Source organism: Dromaius novaehollandiae, chromosome 19 (genome assembly GCF_036370855.1).
Source record: "Dromaius novaehollandiae isolate bDroNov1 chromosome 19, bDroNov1.hap1, whole genome shotgun sequence".
Classification (NCBI taxonomy): domain Eukaryota; kingdom Metazoa; phylum Chordata; class Aves; order Casuariiformes; family Dromaiidae; genus Dromaius; species Dromaius novaehollandiae.
The window spans coordinates 1,458,570-1,480,198 of NC_088116.1; the positions used below are offsets into that span (position 1 = coordinate 1,458,570).

The window sequence follows — 21,629 nt, forward strand, 5'->3', positions numbered from 1 at the left end:
ATAAACCTTCTCTTTTCAAATAAAAGATGAGATTCTCATATGAACACTTGGCTCCGTATACTTGGAATTTTTCATTAAATAAGGTAACAGCATTTGTACTCTGGGACCACAGATTCATAGTTTGATTTCATCTTTGATACGGAAGTTCAGCAAACAGCCTCTGTGCACAGCCCAAACCCTTTTGGGGGGAGCATGCACTTCAAATAAGCCTCTCCTCCCTCATCGCTTTCTTTGGGAGGGGCAAGAGCATAACATCGAGCATCCGTGCCATCATAATCAGTCTAAACAGAAAGGACTGGGATCTCAGTATCAACAGCAATAAATGATGCAAATCAAAGAGAAACTGGAATCTAACAGGCCTTCCTTTCCTTGACAGCAGGAAATCTCAGTAGTATGATATAACCAGAGAAAGCTGCTTGAAACATCAGGCCAAAACCCATTGCATACTCTAGACCGACAAGTGGGTCAGGTTCACTGGAGTTCAAGCTCAGCTGCTCAAGGAGAACTGCGCTGTTACCAGCAGACAGGCAGGAGATGTCCTGAGAGCACTTAGAAACGTGGTGAAAAATTCTGAGGCGCTCTAGACCAAATAAAGCTTCTTCCTGCAGTGCACTGAACAGAGCTACTTTTGTGCAGCACTTTTCATCAGCACCCAGGCGAAGAAATTGGGCACTCTGTTGCAGTACAACGTATTTTACACAGCAGCACAGCAAGGGTGGAGCCAGGAGCACGCTAGGAAGGATAATGACACACAGCACTGTAGTGTTGTACAACTGTACAACAAGTAGTCCCTGTCCCACAGGCATGAGGGGGCTCCTTCTGAAGCCCCTCAGGGGCTGCAATCCACTCGGTCAGACTTCAGGACTCTGAGCAGTGAGCTGTATCACCCTGAGTAGTGTGGCTCCGCAGTTCAACATACAGCAAGCACAGCTACCGGGAACGTGTGTGCTGCAGCTACTGCCTTTCCTCCAGCACAAGGAGCTCAAAAGGGAAATCAGCACCGAGCACTGACACTGGGCAAAAGGAACAGACAAGGCCGCTGCCCATGCAATAAGCTCATCTGTTTCCCAGCGCAGCCTCCTCCAACACCGCTGCTGTGCAAACTTGGACAGGTCCTGAACGAGGTCCAACAGCACGATTCCCAGGGACAGTGACGGAGACTCCCAGCTCTCTCCTCTCCATTCCCATCCAAAGGAGCAAGTCTCAGAGGCTGGTGCAATGCAAACCTGTAATCTTGCAATCCTCAAAGAGGGTTTTAAAACAAGCCTCAAGCACAGCATTAAATACTGTTCTACAACTCAAAGTCAGAACTGGCCTTTTCAATTCAACCACAAAGGGACTCTGTACTTTTTAATTAATGGGTTTAATTACTGGTAGAAAGTTTATTATTCAGGCAAAAAATAGCTTTTCAGGCAGTTCAACCTATCTCTAATTTAAATAAAAATCTCATTGAAAAGCCAAGTTCTGTGTGTTTGACAGTGAGCAAGTTATCATTTTTACTTGTGTTTACTGATAACTTTCCCCAAAAATGCAGTAATTACATTTATTTTGACAAGCAGGCAAACCGTATTTACATCTAAACAATATACATTTTGATTCTGGCACATTTTCTCTGCCTCTCAATAATCCACCTGAAGTTTAGGGCAATTATTTTACAGTATGAGAGTTTAGAATTATTACATTTAATACACTCAAAATACTTATTCAAAGTGAACAAACTACTAAGACTAATTTCAAACAATACAAAAATATCTTTAAATTATAAGTCAGGCCAAGCACAGTCAAATCCTATAAACAATGCTATCATTGCAAGTCAATTCAAAGTTCACATTTCCCTTATAACAAACACACAGCAAGTGTTGAATATTTTGTACAATGCTGGTTTTAATTTGTCAGCATCCTTGCCACACTTAAGCAATAATTACACCAATCAGAACAATACATTGTTAGCTTCACTGAGGGAGACATTGTCTGGACAAAGTTTGTTTTCAGCCCGGGCAGTGATCAATTTACTTTTAAAAGTAAGACATATTAAAAATTCAGTCTACATTTAATTAATATTGTTACTGGAGCAGTGCCCTTCTAGCAACATAACCTATTCATCAAGCACGAAGTAAACACCATACATATTGCTTACTTTAAACATCTTTTCAAACAGAAGGTTTTCCACGCACACCCTTTTCTTTTTCCTCCTCCGATGAATAATACATACAAATGGAGCAAAGAGAGTTTGAGCAATCCAGGGCAGTTATTACAGCTCTGCAAATGCAGTAAACAAGCAGAATATGAAGTGCATTAAACAAATGCCACAAAGGTAATGGACCAGAGGCCAGGGTAATAAATCTGCCCTTATCTGCTAGTCTGATCGGTGTTTTAGCTATAAAATACACCTGCCTCATTATCAGGGCTGTCTTCCCGCACTGGTAGACTAGGCAAAGGGGTGGCAAAGAGCTCAGACAGCAACGCAGCCACAACAGCCTGGCACGTCCCTGCTCCGAGCAGCTCCATTCTCAGTGCAGGATGTTGGTACTGCTCTGCACTTCCATGTATCCCCGCTTGTCAATCAGTCCTTGGCTCCAGAAATAACTTCCCAAATTACGTCAAGTTCACAACAGAAAAGAACAGCTGACAGCTGTTCTGCTGGGACCTTTATCTATCACACTGACCACTCTTGTCCCATCATCTTTCTCCCCATGGCTCCAACAGTCTGTTTCTCCCTGCCCTGTTTTGCTTGTGACTGTAAAGTGGAGGAAGCAGGGCTGGTTTTCTTTTCAGTTTGTACAGTACCTAGAGAAAGTGGAAGCAAGGGTTCTCCAGTCTGTGGCTGAGCTCTCTAATATTTTGCTTGTACAACAGTAATATATTATACATTATGTCAACCTTTGTTCATGCAAACTTCCCCAAGTGTGGTGACCTGAGAAAAGGTCTCTCTGGTTTGTCATGAATGCATAATTTCTAAAGTCATCAGCAATTCTAGGCTCCAATTTTCTGGTGACAAACTAACAGTATGTTTAAGATACATAGCTTTTTGCTCATAGAGACTCAGCTTCCTGAAAAATAAATTTAAACACTTTAAAAAGACCCCTCAGTTAATGAGAATCATTACACTCATATTAAATACATTTGCTGGAAATGAGATGCAGTTCTTTGAATGATATTAAAATGTTAGTTTTAAAGATGAGATCGGAAGTGTCTGAAAGGCATTTCTTTTTTTTTAGTGGGGGAGGGAAAAGAGAAAAACGTTCTTCTTAAGCAGAGTTTGAGTTAGCTTTGTACATCTGGAGTAAAGCTAGCCTAATCTGGTATGTTCCTACATTAAAAAAAGGGAAGAGAAGAAATACTAAAAAGTGAGCTAATGGAAGATCTTGAAAGGACTAAACATGAGATAGACTGCTTTGAGAAAACTAGCCCTGTGAGATTCATGACGTGAGCTACGTGCCTTTGAAGACAACAACCAGAGCACTAGTATTAGCTGTCTGAAAAGATGTCTCAGTATTCCAGGCTGACACTTATTTTAAGATAAGAACTTTCACTTTTTTCTAAGAAGAGTATATAAGCAATCAGGAATTTCTGCTGTTCAAGATACCAGATGCCTAAAGAATATTACTATAATCCTAGAGCTGCCTTAGGACTGCTGTATAGCACAGAAGTCTGGGAAACAGGGCTATACTTTTGCATAGTATAGTATAGACAGAGTGGGGAAAGCATGGTGAGAAGGAATCAAAGGCAGAGGAATTCTTACCTCTTACAGCAGCTTCTAACACAATTGACTTTGCACACAGCTCTGTTAACCTGTACCTCAGTTTGCTTACCCCTAAGACAAAAAAAACCCCTCTTATCTGCTTTAACAGTGTGTTGCAAAGCATATTAGACACGAGTTGTGCAAAGTGTGTTGAGAGTCTCAGATGGAAGGTTAGAAAAAGGGTGAAATATGATTAGCGCAGTTTGTAGGTTACTATGGAGGTCACTACCTGAAGATGCAACCATTTCTGAAGTGATGCAGTGCATCACCTAATAGTTTAGGCAGAAGAAAAAGAGTGTGAGGTAGGATAGGGAGAGAGAAATTATTTTCAAAGGAGATGTCTGGTAATAACTGAGTTATCCAATCACACATTTAGCCAAGACAAAGAAAGGGAAGCAGGTTCCAGGCAGAGGGCAAGACAGATGTTAATGAGACACACAATTAGCTGCTCTACTCTGAATATCTCAAAGCACTTTGCAAGCCTCAGTTGACAGATACTAGCAACACCCCTATAAGGTAGGTATTTATCATTCCCATCTTACAGATGAGGAAACAAAGGCACAAATAATGCTTTGTACTGATAGAAAGCCTCTTATCAGGGCAGCTAAACTCAACCACACTCCTCTTCTCTGCTAATACTCAAAAGCATTTCAATTTCATCCAGGCAGTCTTACCTCAATCTAAGGATTCAAACCCTAATGCTTGCCTTTGGATTAATTCACAAACAGGGCACATTCCGTTTTGTTTGCTGTATGTTCCATTATGTCTTGCTCAAACAGATTTTTAATTCTTTGGTTATTGTAGCATGTTACTGTCAGATCTAAAGATGGACAACTATGCAGAAAAAGGTTTAAGAAAACTGCAGGTAGTTTATGGACAGACACAGTAAGTGCAGTGCATGGAACTGGAAAACCCTGCTTGCTGATTATTGCAACTGGTAAATTCACATTAGATAATAACTGCAGAGATAGATACGAGAAAAGCTTCCTTCCTCCTCACCTTTTTCCTCAAATAGAAAAGCTAGAATTTCTGGTGAGAACACCACCACCCACCCAAACTTTTGGGAAGCTGGTGAAATAAAGAATGGAGGGAGAGGCACAGCATTTTTCCTGGCTTGCAGAGAACACATTCATCTGAACAAGGCATGGTCCATACGTAATATGGTGTCAGCTACCGTTACTAAGGAAACGGCACCAGATAACCCGGACTGAAAACATCCACATCCAGCTCCTAACAGAAGCACACGTCCACTATCACGAATATCCACAAAGCCTGCACCGTTTCATTATACCTTTGACTGACAACACAATATGGGTGAAATTCACCCAACAGCAACCTGTAGCCCAGAGAAATATGGGCTTTTGGGCAAGGGCTCTGCAATTCCAGGAACGCTCCAAGCCACTTTTGAACTTGCCCAAGGGTAAGTCTAGGTTTGAGCAGCTAACAGCATGCGGGTGCAGGGGCAGGAGTTAATGAATTAACAGCTATTTGGAGAGATAGAAAGTGCTGTGCTGTTCTCTCATGCAAGGCACTCACCGAAAGCTTGAGCTTAGAACCGGCCTAGCAAGAGGAAAAAACTTCTATAGCAATTTCTCCCTACAAAAAGGGGAGAGGGCTCCCCCACCATGTATACCCCACCAAGAGCAACCTGTCCGCCCAGAAGCTGCTAAATACACACAGCCAGGCTCTGAGCAGCATTACTAAATCATACACTGGCAGTATTGCATGCACTGGGAAAAGGCTTAATAGGTAAGACAGAAATCAAGTTCCAGGGACGTGTTACAAACAGCAGCAAAGGGAAGGACTACTCAGAGCTTTCATCCAATAAACATGCTGGAGGCACTAGAGAAGCTTTAGGAAGCTGTATGTCCCCAGGGGACAAATGCTTTTATGCTGCAAGAGTATTCCTCCACCCTCAAACCCCACAAAATTAGATGGAAGCTTCTACCACCTTCCTGGACCAGTAAGTCTTTTCTGCATGTGACTGGAGCAGAAGCAGGAGAATAAATTCCCCTTTCCATCCTCAAACCAGTTTCTGAGCTTCCTCCAAAGCTCTCTCACTGCCAGGTTGGGGTGGGGTATGGTTTAAAAAAAATAAAGAACAAACAAACCCAAAAGTGCCTGCAAGATAGATATGTCTTTTTCTCCTGTGCATAGGTGTCCTAGGTAACACCAGTGTTGCTTTGCTCTCTTCTGTAGAAGCATCAGCTGAGTTCTCTTTCAACTAAACCAAAAGCCATCCACACCCTCCTGATTCCAAGCTTTGGTACAGGTAAGTCTCACACTTTGGATTGTGCACAATTTCTAATCAAAGATGATTTCAGCTCTGGTTCACTAAAAACAAGCAATAAAAATACTGACAGCCTTTTGAGAGCACAGACCTGATCATTTCATATGTGAGCAGGCACCATTCCATTCCATTCCAACACTGGAAGGAAAGGAGTACAACATCCCTGTCCCAGCTGAGAACTGGTCAACAGTGCTGATGCAAAGCTCATTTCAGTGTGCACTTAATCACATTACCACTATCTAAAATCCTGATCTTGTGCTTGTCTCCCCACACACACTCATAATCTCGGCTGGGAATTCTGCTTGAACAAGGTCCTTAAGGATTGCCTCCATATATGCTGCAAATCATATATGCCAGTGTGATCACTCACCAGCTCAGTGTGGTTCCCCGCACACACAAATAAAGCAGTTGTTATAACAGCAGCATATCTGAAGTAGTCTAGTAATAAACCATCAATTTAGCTTGCTCTGCAGCAGTACTGCTGCTAAGAGGGAGAGAGAGAGAGAGAGGGAGAGAGAGAGAGAGGGAGGGAGGGAGGGAGACTGAGCCTCAGCCTTCAGATGTATTAAATAGGGTCTGGAAATGAATATACGTCCAAGGTCATTTGTCCCCCAGTTGATCTCCTAACATTAAAGCATCCTGCTGCAGAAGGAGGAAAGCTCCAAAAGGGAGGAAAACCCAGCAAGAAATGAACCAAAGTTCAAAGATTATGTCTGCTAATTTGGCCATATCTTATCTGCTCAGGACTCTTCTTCAGAAGCCAATAGCTGAAGGAATAAGAGCTGAATGAAATCTCTAGCAACTGCATGATGTAGAAGCATCAGCATTATCAAGTGAACAGGTTTTCTGTCAGCTGATGCGCTATCTATAAATTGAATACCCTGTATAAAAACAAGCTTTTAAAGCTAGAACAAGCATTTTAAAGGTCTCTGCTCCTAGCAATGGCCAAGAGACCTGAGGTCTTGGTTAGAGAGCACACTGCATTCTCTCCCATTCTTCTTTAAAATGCTGCTAAAAATACATGTTTACAGCAGTTCTGTATCACAGTCTCATACTTCTCTGTAGACTCATTTGATGGCCTATGTTGTAAAAAATAGTAAAAGCCTTATATAAACACATCCACCTCAAAACCCATGTACAGAGAGCACCACACTACCAGTGAAAACGCATTTGTACAAAAACGCCCATAGGATTTCCAGCACGTTTCATTCTCAAGGAGTTTCAGAGTTCAGCTGGCTCAGCTCTAAACGGACATATGAGATGGTTCTTGCTCCAGAAGGGATGTTTTCTTAATTCAGCTGCAAAAACATGCTTATATTTTTCCAGCCTAACTCATTCCCCCTGCCTGCCACTCCCCATTCAAACACTGTGAGTGGAGTAAAAGAAAGCAAACTCCTAAGGGTGGCATCACTGACTTCTCTCTCTCTCCCCAATATAATTCAGAAGGACTTTGCAGCTAGTTGGCAGGCTTTGTTCCACTTCAAGTGGGGTTGTTTTTTTTTTTGGTCCCAGCATGGCACAAATTAGCCACATTACACACACTACAAAGTGAACTGCTGTGGCTCTGAATCATAGAACTAAAGCTTTTAGAAATTTAGAGATCAGATAGGATGGAAGAGTAACTGGAATGTAACTAGGTTATAAACTGGGTTGAGAGAAAATACAAAAACATCTGCATTCATTTTTCCCCCCCAAGGATAAAAACATCAACACTGTTTTACATCACACAGGAAAACACTATAGATTATAAAAAGAGTCGTCATTGTCACAGCAAATCTCTCCCACCAGAGTAGAGTAAAACTCGACTGACCTGCACAGAAAGGTTTTTCCACAGGGGTCAGAAAGGGGGACAGGGAGCTCCTCTGTGTCCTGAGATTGACTTTTCCTTTAGGACCTCAAAGAGGTGAGCTCACTGCTTCGTACAGCATGTCACTCCATGCTCAGCTTGTTAGAGGGGTTGTGCTGAGCCTGTCTCCTGTCTTAACAGACATCATTTCCATAGTTTCATTAGGGTGACACTGGAGAAGGAAAAGGAGCCTCCTGCTAACTGGATGTCAACATATCTCCATAGCATCAAATCCCATATAAGCTCCTCTGGACTCAGACTTGCAACTGAACCCCACACAACACGAGCTGCTCTTCTGGCCAGCTGCATTACATGGGTTGAATCCAGGACTATGGATACACATTTCAAGGTCTAGCCATAGGCTACGAGGAAAACCATTCAGACTCAATACCTTGAAGTAATCCTACAGGAATAACTTCCTCCTGCTGAGACTGCTTTAACAGATGATGTACCTAAGTTCAGTCAGAGCTTAGCAGCTCAGTTAGAGCATGTACCTCTGCATGGGGCTGTACAGTGAAGACTGCCCCTGCCCTCTCAGCCTTGGTGCTTCTTGTACTCACAAACCCCATGTGCTGTAACAAAGAGGCACATAAGGATGTGGGAAAAGTAGTATCCACTAGTTAATTCCTAGTGGTACCTGTAGTCATTTAGGATCTAGGAAAGCTAGGAAAAATTCAGTTACTGAAAATCAACTATTATGCATTTAAAAGACTTTTGCTAAACTCAGCCTCACAGGAAAGTAAGATGATTCATAAGAATACTATATTTATGATGAAGATTTACTGAAAGTGACTCATGTACTGAGCCAATCTAATTTTAAATAGATGGGAAAAACCTCTTGAAGAGGCACATGAAACTGAGGTGGGAGAGGGAAGAGAACTGCACACACAAGACAGCTTCAGCCAGAAGCAGTTAGCCAAATCTACTGGAAACAGAATTTCTTCATTCAGTTAGCTAAACTGGTAGCAGAACATTTAGCTTCACCTATTTCTGTTTTAAAGTTAATTAACTCTTATATTCAAAGCAGCAACCTTTCTGCAAGTTGGAATACTTCCTTAGGCTAATTAGTATTGCTGGGCAACAATGGAGCAGTTCCTGAAGAGTTACTGATTCTCCAAACCCTACAAAATTCAGAACACAAACCCAACTGGAATTAGGGCAGGGGGGAGGGAGAAATATTAAGAAGTTTTTATAGTGTTGCTAATTTTGGCCAAGCAGATTCTAACAGAAGTAGCTGCCTCCTCACTACCCCTCACATCAACGCTGCAGCCCATCTTTCAGAATACAAATTCAAAGACAGAGAACAGGCACACAACACCACTAAGAGCTGTCCAGATCAAATAGGCAGCCTGTAGCAAGGGCACAGACTCAGGGTTTCTTCTCCTGTTCCTATTTCAGATCCATTTTCCTCAGCTGCTATTTACCTACTGTATATCTGTACTATACAGAGAAGAAAAAGAGTATTTCACATAATCACAACCTAAATGCAGAAAACAGTAGCAGAGTGTACATGAAACAAAACTTGGTCATTCACACAGAAAATTTGGGAGGTCTTCCTTCAAACACAAATTGATACTAGAGAGAGACTTATCCTCACAAAAATTCTTCTAACATACACCTAGAAGAGCTCTGTGCAAATGTGACATACCAGTCACAGAAGCAACATCCCTAAACACAAAAGCTACTTGAGAACTGATGCTACTATATTCAGGTTCTTATATTTATTAGTTCCCTATATCCTGCATAGGATTTACGCCATCAAAAAGCCTACATCCTAGAAACTAAAATCCTCACTAATTCACTAAGAAAGGGAAAAAATGTACAGATGTAAGCCCTGTAGATGAGCTTTCGAAGTCCCCAATTTTAGAGAACTTTAGCATTCAGCTCATATTGCTGACTTAAAAAACTTGGGTAACAAAGTCAGTTGAGTTTGGGAGGGAGGCAAAGGAAACTACAGTCTATGTTAACAGCAATAAGGCATTGGTCAGAGAACGCAGCCAAGTTTTGTATTCCTGCACTGAATATGTAGGGGTGAATAAATTCACCTAAGCTGCAAGATACCTTGGAAATGCCAAGCACCTCAGTGTAACATTAGGCTAGCACACTTTAATAAACAAGCACAGCAGAGCAGGTGGGAATTTGAATGTTGCAACATGAAAAGGTTACTGTTCTCAGAATTCTGCTTTCAGCAACTTGTGTCAATACTTATTTCCACAAACAAACCATTGGTCTTCAAAGAAAAATCTAACCTTCACTTTTAGCCTCTCTGCTATCATTGACACATAACAGGGTACATTTGACTGCAAATCCTGCGTTCTGCGAAATCTAGGAGAAGTGTTTAGATGGCTTTTCTCCAGGCATTCTCAAGCATTGGTCCTAGTTAACTCTTACATTTGAAATATCAAGAAAAAGCAGCCAAGAAATCACAGACCGACATGCCTTTACAATTATATATAGTTTCAATTCTCAGCAGTATCTTCTTATGATATTTTTCCCTTTTTCCTTATACACATGCCAAAGTCTGATGGATAGCGTTAAATTTTTATTATCCCCAGTAAATTATGGACTGGATTACAAAATTGTTGGACCAGCGTTTGACATTTCCTTCTCAGGCACCTAAATGAAGCGGCTAGGTCTCCAAAGGAGTGCTTGGTATGAGTTCTCAGGAACTCAGCTCTTCCGAGAATCCTGCGTTGGACCAGGCCTGCTCCACTCCATCATGACAACACACATCTCAACCTAAATCCGTAGGGACCAGGTAGACAATGGCCAGATTTTGGAATTTATTCAGACTTTGATCCCTGCAGAGACAGTTCTGAAATACCAGCTGCCTTTGGTATACATGACGTTATTTTCAAAGTTTTGTTTTCTTGCTAATTCTTGGTATCATATCTTCCAAAACATAGTCATAAGGAACAGTCACCAATATAATGGCTCCCTGATTGTATTAAAAAATATACAAGAATGTCCAACAGTGTCGAAGCCTAAACCCTCAACCCCTGCACAGATACACCATTTACATAATACAGCACTTGGTTCACAGTGAACAGCAGAGAAGTATTCTGGAGTTCTGAAACATGACAATTAGCCAATGGGATGATGTTGGCTAGAAAAATTCCTGAGATTTCCATAGTATCTTGGGGGGGGGGGGGGGGCAGGCGAATAGGAAAAGAAAAAGAAAAAAAAAGGCAACAGCTCTTTTAATGACTCTTGGGCTGGATTCTGCCATCTTTACTCAAAAGAAAACACCTCATTCTTCAAGTAGAGTGAGACAACTTACAGAACAGAAGATTTTCAGTTGGAAGGGAGCTGCCAGACTTTAATCCATGGCTGTGAAAACTTGATCTCTGCCAAATACTCTCTAGGCTGTAGCTTAACATCCACACATCTCTAAATATGTGCATTTTTTTACTTACAGCTGCTTCCTAATATATCTCCTTGTTGTTTTAGCTTGGCATTTATTTGGATAATGTCATTTTAACAAGAGTTGCTTTCTTACTTGCAATATACACATAGAAGCAGCAAATGTAAATAAAAGGTGGTATTGACCTGAGCTCCATGTTTTTGTAACATTAAAATCCCTGAATTTATCTGTGACAGCAGATCAAAAACAATTCTATAAGAAAACTAAGATTATTTAGTATTAGCGCTGTTGTGTGTCATTTACCACATAAGGCGATGATGTGACTGCTGTCTTCATGTACAAATTTCCGGGTGACAGCTTCTTCCATGATCTGCTTTACCTAAAATAAAGAAGTAAAAAGAAGTGATTGTAAGATACTAACACAAACTAGCTCAGTACTTGGGAGTTTCAGTTTCAGCCTTTGCCTGCCCTTTCCCCACTACCAGAAGACTAACAACTCTCAGAAGTCACCTGCACCACTTGCAGGCAGGGAAGGACAAAAGCATCCAAGAAGGGAAAGGAACAAGATCAAAACTAAGTATGTTTTCATGGGATGGGGGAACCATTGAGAGAAAAAAAAAAAAAAAAAAAAAGAACAGGTCTATTTGTAGGGGGCCCCCTAAAAGGCTGAATTATTTCAGAGTACCCAGAATGGCACCTGGAGTCCTCAGCACAGGCTATGCAAACCCTTTTATACAATGCATCCCTTGCCTTCCTCTGTGGTTATTTCTGCTCGTAAAACAAGATTACACATTGTCATGTGCTCTCTCGACTTGTAGCATTCTGCTCTTTTTCAAGCACAAAGAATTCCTGAGCTACTCAGGCACACATCCCAAGAGAGGCTTACAGCAACCTACCTTCTGTTTCGTCAGGGGAAAAAAGACTACAAATGGCTTATGGGGAGGTGCAAGGCAGTGACATTTCGCAGCCAGTCACACAAATGCTTCCTGACACTTTATCTCTGCGTGAGTGGGTCAGAGCAGGAAAAAAAAGAGCCATTTTCAAAGAACTCATGAGCAGTTTTATTTGTGCCAGTCTGGTGAACCAGAAAGAAAACCTATAAACATACAAACACAGAGTCTACTTTGCTGTTTTCTCATCTGTTCTGTTAGAAGCAGGCATCTCACTCAATTTTAAATGAAGTGATAAGACAGAATAGCCCTGGAAACAGTCACACCTCATGTTGCTCGTACTTCCAGATACGCAATCCAAAGTAAACATTGATAATAGATGGATGTCTTTAGTAACTGGGGCTTTAGATGCTACAGTAATTACAAATGATGTTCTCAAGGCTCTCTGGTGTCAGACTCTACACAAAAATAATATAATGCCTATAGAGAAGACAGTCCCTTCAGTCCAAGCTTCTAGACACAATTTAAGAGTTATGGCCAATAGAATGATACCTATATCTATCACAGTTCTTACTGATTTAAAACAAAGCTCCTCTCCCACTTCAAGGCTGATATGTCAAGCTCCAGAGAGAATCCAAGACAGATTACCTTCAAAAATTAAGGAAGAAGATAGACAAGTCTTACAATTAGGCTCTTAAAGAGAGGCTGCAGCTACTCTCCATTTATCTGCTTGCTTATTCCTCCCCTCTCCAATGGCTTCCTTAGCCCAATGCCAGATGAAACCTATTTGCCTCAACCAACTTATTTATCAGACACTCACTTCTTCTTGGCCATAGAGCACTTGCTCTTCCAGATACAAACCCACAATCATTTTTGGCTTTTCTCATTTGTAAGCTATAATAACAGGGTTAAGACACACTGCCTAAATAAAGGCCACATGATTTTCAACATATGAAAGTAAGTGCTATTGTGGCAGGAGATTTAACACGAAACTTTCGTCTGCCAACACACGCACTTTTTTTTTTTTTTTTTTTTTTAACTTGAAATCAATTTGTATAGCAGTCCTGGAGTCCAATAAATAGTACAAGAGAATTATCTGGCAAGTAATCACTCCCTTGCCACAGGCTGCTCTTCACCAACAAGCTCAAAAAGATGGCCTGTACATCAACCTGGTCGGACCGGAGTACCAGTGCAAGTTGTACAGCAATGTTCCATTTTTTAATGCAGGCCACTAGCCTGCAGCAGAGACTAGGATTTCAAACGCAGGAGGCCAGCAATTCAGCACCTCACTGCATGCTTCTCAGTACAGCTGGCTACTGTGCATTGAGCTCTCATTAGACTGCATCTGATACCTGAGATAGCTAGTTTAAAGCTAGCTGAGTTATCGCTCATTGTAGCGCTGACAGGTCCAAAGGTTTTGAGCCTCCTCATTCAGCCCTGGAACCAGTGGCAGCTAGAGATGCAACACCTGATCAACAGTTGGGCTCTGCATTTGCACTGCTGAGATGATGAGGTGGCAACTGCCTATGAAGGTGCTCTCTCCATTTTGAAGGGCTTCCTCCTCTGACAAGCTCATCTGCAAGGTCAGTTCTGCAGGCTACAATCAAGCGTGCCATACCCTGCTGATCGCCCTGAGGCCTCCATGCCCCCTCCTGCAGGCTCTCCATCCCTACCCCTGCCACTAGCAGCAGTCTGAAGCAGCATCTCCAGCTCTCACATTTGTTGCACGAGCCTTTCAACATGTGGAGTTCTGCTTAGAGCCCCAAATTCTGGATTGAAGTGATCCACGAATCTGGACTTCTTATAAAAAGGAGCCCTCTGGGTTGCAAAGTAAAGCTTGGAAAAACAAAACAAATACGTGCAAGAGACTTCAAAAGCAGAACATATTTTATATCTAAGGACTTTAAAGCAAGTCTTTTGCGCTTTATAAAACCTGACTCACTGCTGTTTGTATACTGAGGCTTGACAATATCAATTATCAGCAAGGCCATTTGTTTCTTTGCTGTGGCATTCCTGACATGGCTATAAGACTTTGTACTTCACAGTAAAGCAGTGGAAGGTGACGGAGTGAAAGACTTTCAAGAAAGAAGCAATGGTGTAAGGAGGACTCATGACTGACACCTCACACGAAAAGCACCTAAATTACCTTGTTTAACCAACAGTCCCCTTCTCACATTTTTATTCAAATCATTATTGACTTACAAGCTTAGTGTCTGTTTGCCTTGGCAGGAACACAACAAAACTTGCTTTAAACCTCATCTACAAGTTTGAAATCATCTAGATAATAGCAACTAGATAGACCACAGCTCAGCAAAGGCAATGGGACAGGAGAGCCATGTAGCTCTGTCTGTTTAAATTCCAACTTGGAACCCAACCTGCATTTTCATAGGTGAGAAGCAGCACATTCCAGCAAACAGAGCCTGTAGTAGGAAGCAAAGAGACAGTGCCATCAGCTACTTCCAGGCCAACTCATCTCCATGCCTCAGCTGACCCATATGTGAAACAAGGACAATAACAGTGACCTAACCTTTGCAGACTGTTATGATTTCACTGGATGAAAAAATGCTTTTGAAATTCACATTTAAGCTATTCAATGAAAGGTCTGCTTTACTAAAGGGAAATGGTACCTTTGAGTACTGCTAGCGTAAACGTGGGCGGAAAAGGAAGCACTAGAGAGCAGCACAAGGGTAAGTCATGCACATATGACTCAAGTTCACAGACACGAATTCAGGCACGTTAAGTGTGAAGGACTGCAGACTGATTTCAGACACAGCTCTCCAGAGAACAATAAGTGGAACCCAATTCCTGACTATGGGGAGAAAGAAGAGTCATTTACTAGGAAGAGTCATTTACTAGAACTAGAGCTCAGAAGCCAATTCCCTACTCTATCACATGTTTCCCAGGCATCTCTCACTTATATTTTTTATTACATCAGCTCATTTAGACCCCACTCCTTAGGCTCAAGAACACAAAGTCTAAACTGTATCACAAATTAGAAAGAAAAAGATTTCAGATGCAATAGTTAACCCTGCTTTTATACAGTAGCACCATATGGTCAGTCTGTCAGCTAGATTTTGAATCTAGGACCCCAGGAACTAAACGGCATAGACCAGGCAAGCAATCAGTCTCTGTTCACAGCTGCCGCCAAATACAAAACAATCTTCGCACATTTTCTGGAGAGCTGGTGAATGTTGATAGCAACCATTTTCAGGTTATTGACAGTAGATGTGAAGATTCAAAAGCTAGAATGCAGTGTTCTCCAATCCCACCTCATTTCTCACTGCCACATAATTCAGGGATGCTCCAGGCAAGGAATGAAATCAAATTGTTACTGATCGAATGTAACACAAGTTTGATGGGGAGGTTTCTTTTCTTTTCTTTTTTTTAAATAATTTTTACAATCTTGTATGTTCTCTTTGTGGGGAATTATGCTGTCAGTGGCCCTGCTGCCTGCTCTGGGGAGGGACTTGTAAAGGAAGCTTTCTGAGCATAAACCTACACTAACACCCACATGCAGATACTAATGAACCTGACCAAACTGTAAATTAATCTCATTAAAGGAAACATCAACCCCCCACCTTCACCCATCCACCTGCACTGGCAAAAAAAAATGTTAAACCTACTGAACTGCTTTGAATATGCTGCATTTATTGTGAGAGATAAAGGGTTGCCTCCTCTGGCTGGAGGCAGCACTGCTAATGGACAGAGAGGCACCTGGAGATAAACCTGCTCAAGTGGGAAACAGGCAATCGAGGTTCCATTCCCAGATGTGACATAGATTCCTTCCTGTTGCCTTGGAAACATCACCTCCATTCCCTGTGCTTCATTTGTAAAATCAATACAGTATCCACTCATCTTAACTAGGTGGCTGATCTATATTTGCCAGGTGATACAAGCAGCTAGAAAAGCAGCAAGTGCATCAGTTTCTTGTGTGTTTCACAGTGTGTTTCGGTCTCTCCATTCATGAACTAGGAGTAGCAATGCTCCAAAGGAACCACACAAAGCTTTAACAGAGCCCAGTGACAGACTCGGAAGATATTTTGCTCTCTCTGGAGAAGGTAACTGACTCTGAGGGCAACAAGATTACCAACCATTAGAGAGCAAAGATGGAGAAAGATCTGCCTACCTGAGTAAAAATCTTGGCACTCGGGGGTGTAGAATATCCTGGTGGGAGAATTGTCCAGCAAGGTAAACTCCTTGGACTGAAGTTGTTGTACATTTGTACACCACTGTAATGGCTTGCTGCTCTAACCTTCTCCTACACCAAACTTAAGTCAAAAGATACTAAATAAGTTTCACCAAAGAGAAACACAAGAGAAACGTCTCTATGTTTCATTTTGCACATCCTGTTATATGGAAGCTTTAAAAATAGAAACAAACTCCCATTTTGCAGGAACCTGCCAGTGTATGAGACCAAGAAAATGAAAGACTGCTAAGAAGAGTCACGCACCAATTATATACTATTTTATACACAAGCATCGTGCCAGAAGAGACCTACAGGTATCACCTTTCCATCTCCCGGCTCTGAGCTCCTGGTCTGCCCCTATGAGCATAGACAGATAGGACTTGTCTTACCACAGTTTTGCTAAACTATCGCAATGATGGGTTTCTGATTATGGCTGACCCAGCACACTTTAACATATCTGCAATCTTCAGGCTTGGGAATGACTTTTCAAATCAGCAGCACTTTTTCAAAATACAGGTTACAGTGCTTTCCCCATCACTTCACCGTGCTGGGATGCTGGACAAGTACCACTAGGACAACGTACAGTTGGAGGCAAAGAACATGGCACATAAAATACTGGAATAACCAAGACCACAGTTAAAACCCACAGCATTTTTCCCTCAAAGAAGAAAACTTAATCCCCAACATCCTTGTTTTCTTTAGCTTGCGTAGTTCCTGTTCATCCCATTTATTGATTGCTCTAGCTGCACAGAACCTTTGTTACAATTGATGAAGAGCTGGGCGGTGTCAACACAAACAGTTAAATAAATACCATATTTCTGCCCAGAGGTGGTTGCATTGACGGACCAGCAATTCCATTTATGAGCGCTCTGAAATCTTTCATGGTGAAAGTTGCTACGGTTATTGCTATCCTATTTGTTTCACAGCTAGAAAGAGTGCTGTGTTTAAATCCAGAAATGGCAAAACACTCCATTTCAGTAGGTAGAAGGAAATGGCTAGAGAAAAGCCTGTTTTATGAGCCTGCTTGTCACAACAGATTTTCCTGCAGAGAGAGATAAATGTTTGAAACGTGAACTTATAAGCAGCCTCGGCATGAATCCCAGTAGAGCCAAATTTTCAGAACACATTACATGTCTTCCTTTCTGTTAGAATCAACAAAATACATTCTTTACCAGTGGGAATGGAAAGTCCATCTGAGAAAAAGCAAATAGCATTAAACAATCCCAAAGGAAACACATAAAAGGTTCTGATGAGGGAAAGGGAGCAAAATAATAATAATAAATAAACAATACTTTGCACCAAGTAACTTTTGAAATACCATTTTATATTTTACAAAGACGACTGAATTTTAATAGGCTTGGTGCAAATAGCATAGAAAAGGAATACATTTACTCTGAATTCCTTTAGATATTAAGGTTATGTGAAAATAATGCAACAGAAGGAAGAACTTGGGTTTAAAGGACAAAGGAAGGGAATAGCAGCTTTGAGAACATATATGGATATGGGCTAGTCACGAGTTTTCAAAAGAAGAAAATCAGCACAAAAAGACAAACAGGCAGGCATAAATGGCTGTATGAAAATTCACACAGAAAATAACTGAGGTTAAAAATTCTACTGGAAAAAGTTATTTGCTGTTTTTAAGGGCAACATAACTTGGTGGTTTGTATACTAAAGATTTGTATTCGATATCTGATTCCGTTGATTGAGTGTTGAAAAGAAAGCCTCAGTTTCAGTGTCTCTGATTTCCTCCCAATACCATTTGTCTCAACATGAGCACAAGATACAAGGTCCCCTATTACAAGGCTGTACAGTGCACAGGCTGTAAGTCAGGGCAAGAGATGCTACCTTAACATATAAACAATTATCGAAAAGCGGTCATGATTATTTTGGAATGGAAAGCTCTGGGCAACCCAAAAATGCCAAGTCAATATAAATCCTCCAAAAGAGCACTTATAAGGATTTGGAGAAATAAAAATGAATCAAAGGCAAAACAAAAACCTAGACCATAAAGAAGGTATGGATAACACTTTCAAATGCTATTCAAGTAATTTAAAAGATAGAGTCTAGTTAAAAACATTTTAGGAATTTTAAAGACAATTTAACCTGAGATTTTTTAAATATATATACTACTTATCCTCCTCCGTTCAAGCTGGCTTGGATCACAAAAATCAATTTCCTTTTCACTCTCATACATTAGCTCAATACTGCAATGTTTAGGCTGGGAAAACATTTCTCCAATCTATTTATGTATTTACGTAAACATATGAACCCAGGAGAGCAAGTATGCACCCTTCCAAATCAAACCTTATGCTACTTTGGCTCAAAGGTCCTATTTTAAGCTAAAATTTCTAAATGAAGTGGCAAGTTCCTGGCTGCATCAAACTGCAGCCTTTAGCACATGAGCGAGCACTACACAGCACCTGCTCAGTGCAGCGCAAAGAGGAGCCAGGTTGTTCTAGAACATGGTTCTACAATTTCACATTCAGACCATTCTTTTCACATCTACCCCTGCACTGCCACTTCCACTCAACCTACATTGAGTGAAACGTCTGATACGCCCCAGTTTCATCACTAACAAATATTAGGGCAGCAGCAGACTCAGGCTCAGGAACCCTGTCTGTAGCAACAACTTTTCACATGATCTTTAACGAATCCTGCTGTCTTGCCACTTTTGATTTCCCCAACTGTGAAGTGAATGCATGGGGAGGGGAAGGAGCAGAAGGATAATTAGTTTTTTCAGAATACTTTTTACTGCTACAATGGGTATGCATTACATCCCCACTCAGCTCTTACATAAGAACAGGCAGCTATATGCAGCTGTTATGTTTTGAACACCACACAAATGCAAAATAGGGTAGTTGAGCGTACTGGGGAGACATGGCCATTCACTGAGCTGGCACTTCCAACTGGAGCGTGTTCAAGACCTCGTTCTTAGACCATCGTGCACTTAGACCAACGGGCACCTTTTCCAAGAATACCTTGGCAGGGACCCCGAAGAGTCTGCTGTTAGAGAGGTCTCAGACAAGGCCTTGCTACTGTAGCTCTGTGTTAAACAGCCAGTCCATCCAGAAGTAAAAAACGGTAGGAACTCGGTGGCTGCCGAACACGTCCCGACAGGTAACGAGCAGCATTCTTTGCAAAGGCTGAAGCATTGCTCGTCCAACCGTAAGCATGGTCAAACCCCACCATCCCTGTTCAGGCACAGGAGGTAGGCAGCTTATCCAAGAACTGAACTCAGTTCCATGCCTGTATTCACGCCACTTTGTCACGTTGCCCCAGCATGCAAATACCACACCGCTGCTTAAAGGGGAACGAGACAAATCAACCCAGCCTTCCTCCCCTCTTTGCCAGCCTACTGAAAGCACAGGCATTAGTACCACACGAACACAGACAATTCTGATGATGACACTGTCAGGTAGGGTTTAAACTCTCTAGCAGAGATTATTGATTGAAGAGAAATAAAAGCTACCTTAGAGGCTCAGGCAGACTCAGATCTCATTAATTTCAAAATTCTAATAAAAGATTATAAGATTTTTCAACTCAGAAAGATATAAAAGCAGGACACCTGGACTACATTTTACCAGCACAATTTGCATGAGGCACAAATGAAAATCAGCATAAAAACTAAGCTGAATTACAAGTACAAGGTTGGTAAGGTACAAGCTGCAATTATTATCCAACAGCAGAGTTTGTTCCAGATCCAGTTTTACTCAATTTAACACCTTTGCAAACTACAAATAACTGCTCTGCTATCCTAGTGGAAGCTGTGGTTCATCAATAAGACAGATCTACTAGCTCATCTCGTCCAGCCTTTTCTCCCTCTCATTCACAGCTAGAGCATTGACATAAGTTGCTCTAGGCAGTCCACTATGTCTTTATTTAATATGCAAAAGAGGAGTTCAAGCTTGTAGGGAAGACTTGGTGCAAATCATGTTGGACACATTGCTAAGTACAAGCCAGCATCCTTTATATGCCAGCTAAACTGAACACAGCTGAGAAGAGTAGCTGACTCCTGCGCAGCTTGCCCTGTGTTTTACACTAGCTGATGCTCTCTTCAACTGTTGGTCTTGAATTTTGCCAGCTTACACAACTGGAGACTTAGGCTTTAGGGCAGCCTATCCTGCGAGTGGTCAAGGAATAATTCTCTCTACAGATTAGTTATTTCACTAACAAAATTTCTTGCAGCTTCAAATAAAGCAGCTGCTTCTGGTCACCCTGGAGATGAGCCTAAAGAGTCCAATGTGTTTCAAGAAGATAGTTTCTGTGTACAGGATGCAGTGACTGCGCTAAGAAAGCAGTATTGCACAGCTCCACACAGAAAACTGCATATTGCTTCTTCGACTAATGATGATTCTATTAGAGCTTGGTAAGGAGGAGAGTTTATATTTGTTTCTGCATTTCACTTACTAAATCAAACTGCAGTTCAATTTGGTAATTCATCAACTTCCACCATCCACCACAGAATACTGAAATAATATATATCTTCTCAGACTCCTAAAACAGTCTGTAACAGCCTCCTGTTAAATGCTGCCTTACTGTTAGCCATGCAAGCACCCTCACGTTACAGGAATTTTGAATACAACTCCATTCACAACCTTTCAGGTGTAAGGTGTGCAAGACCACAATATTAAGAGAAGGCTGTTGACAATGAGAAACGTGAATGCCACAAATGATATTTTAAAGATAATGACACATGCATGACAGTGGGGAGGAAAAAAAAAAAAAGCTCTCACGATATTCAAAAGCTCCCTCTCTTTCTAAGGGGGATTAAGAAATTTTGCAAGTCTAAAGAGCACCTGCACTCGGACACACAAAGTAATCCAAAAGATTGGCTGCATAGGGCTTCAGATTTCTGGGGTTGTAGCAATCTGAAGAAGGTGATCTCCTACTGCCTTGCTGGCCGATACCCTGATCGGAAAGGAAACAGCTGTTTCTTTCCATCAGAAAACCAGGCTCTGACATTTGGGAGCCAATTCACTCCACAGACAAGTACCTTCAGGCTTGCCTTCTTACCACTGATTTTCCTCCTTTCTCCTCTCAGACTCACAGCTGAGGGAAAGCTAGTGAGAATCTAGTAATAAAGGAAACAGTCCCAGGAGAAAGGAGGTGGGACCACTATTAGCTCACTGCAGACTTTACTTCAGCAGATCAACACAACTATCACCCGCCATGGGAACAGAAAAAAGAATAACCCTGCAGAGACAAGCATCTCCTCTCCCTAGGCTCTCTTTGGCCGATCCAGCAATACTACTGACATGTTTTTGGAACAGCGTTGTAATGGCAACTTCAACAACTTAGCTAGGAAGACCCT

General features: G+C 41.6%; 1 protein-coding gene across 7 annotated transcripts in view; it reads right to left on the reverse strand.

The window, feature by feature from the left end:
- SGSM2 (small G protein signaling modulator 2) overlaps positions 1-21,629 on the reverse strand; it is a 79,163-nt gene that overhangs the window by 56,832 nt on the left and 702 nt on the right. For all 7 annotated transcript variants that reach the window (XM_026106581.2, XM_026106591.2, XM_026106599.2 and 4 more), the window contains exon 2: positions 11,546-11,621. In XM_026106581.2, coding sequence (XP_025962366.2) covers positions 11,546-11,621 — 76 coding nt within the window. The remainder of the gene's footprint in view (positions 1-11,545; positions 11,622-21,629) is intronic.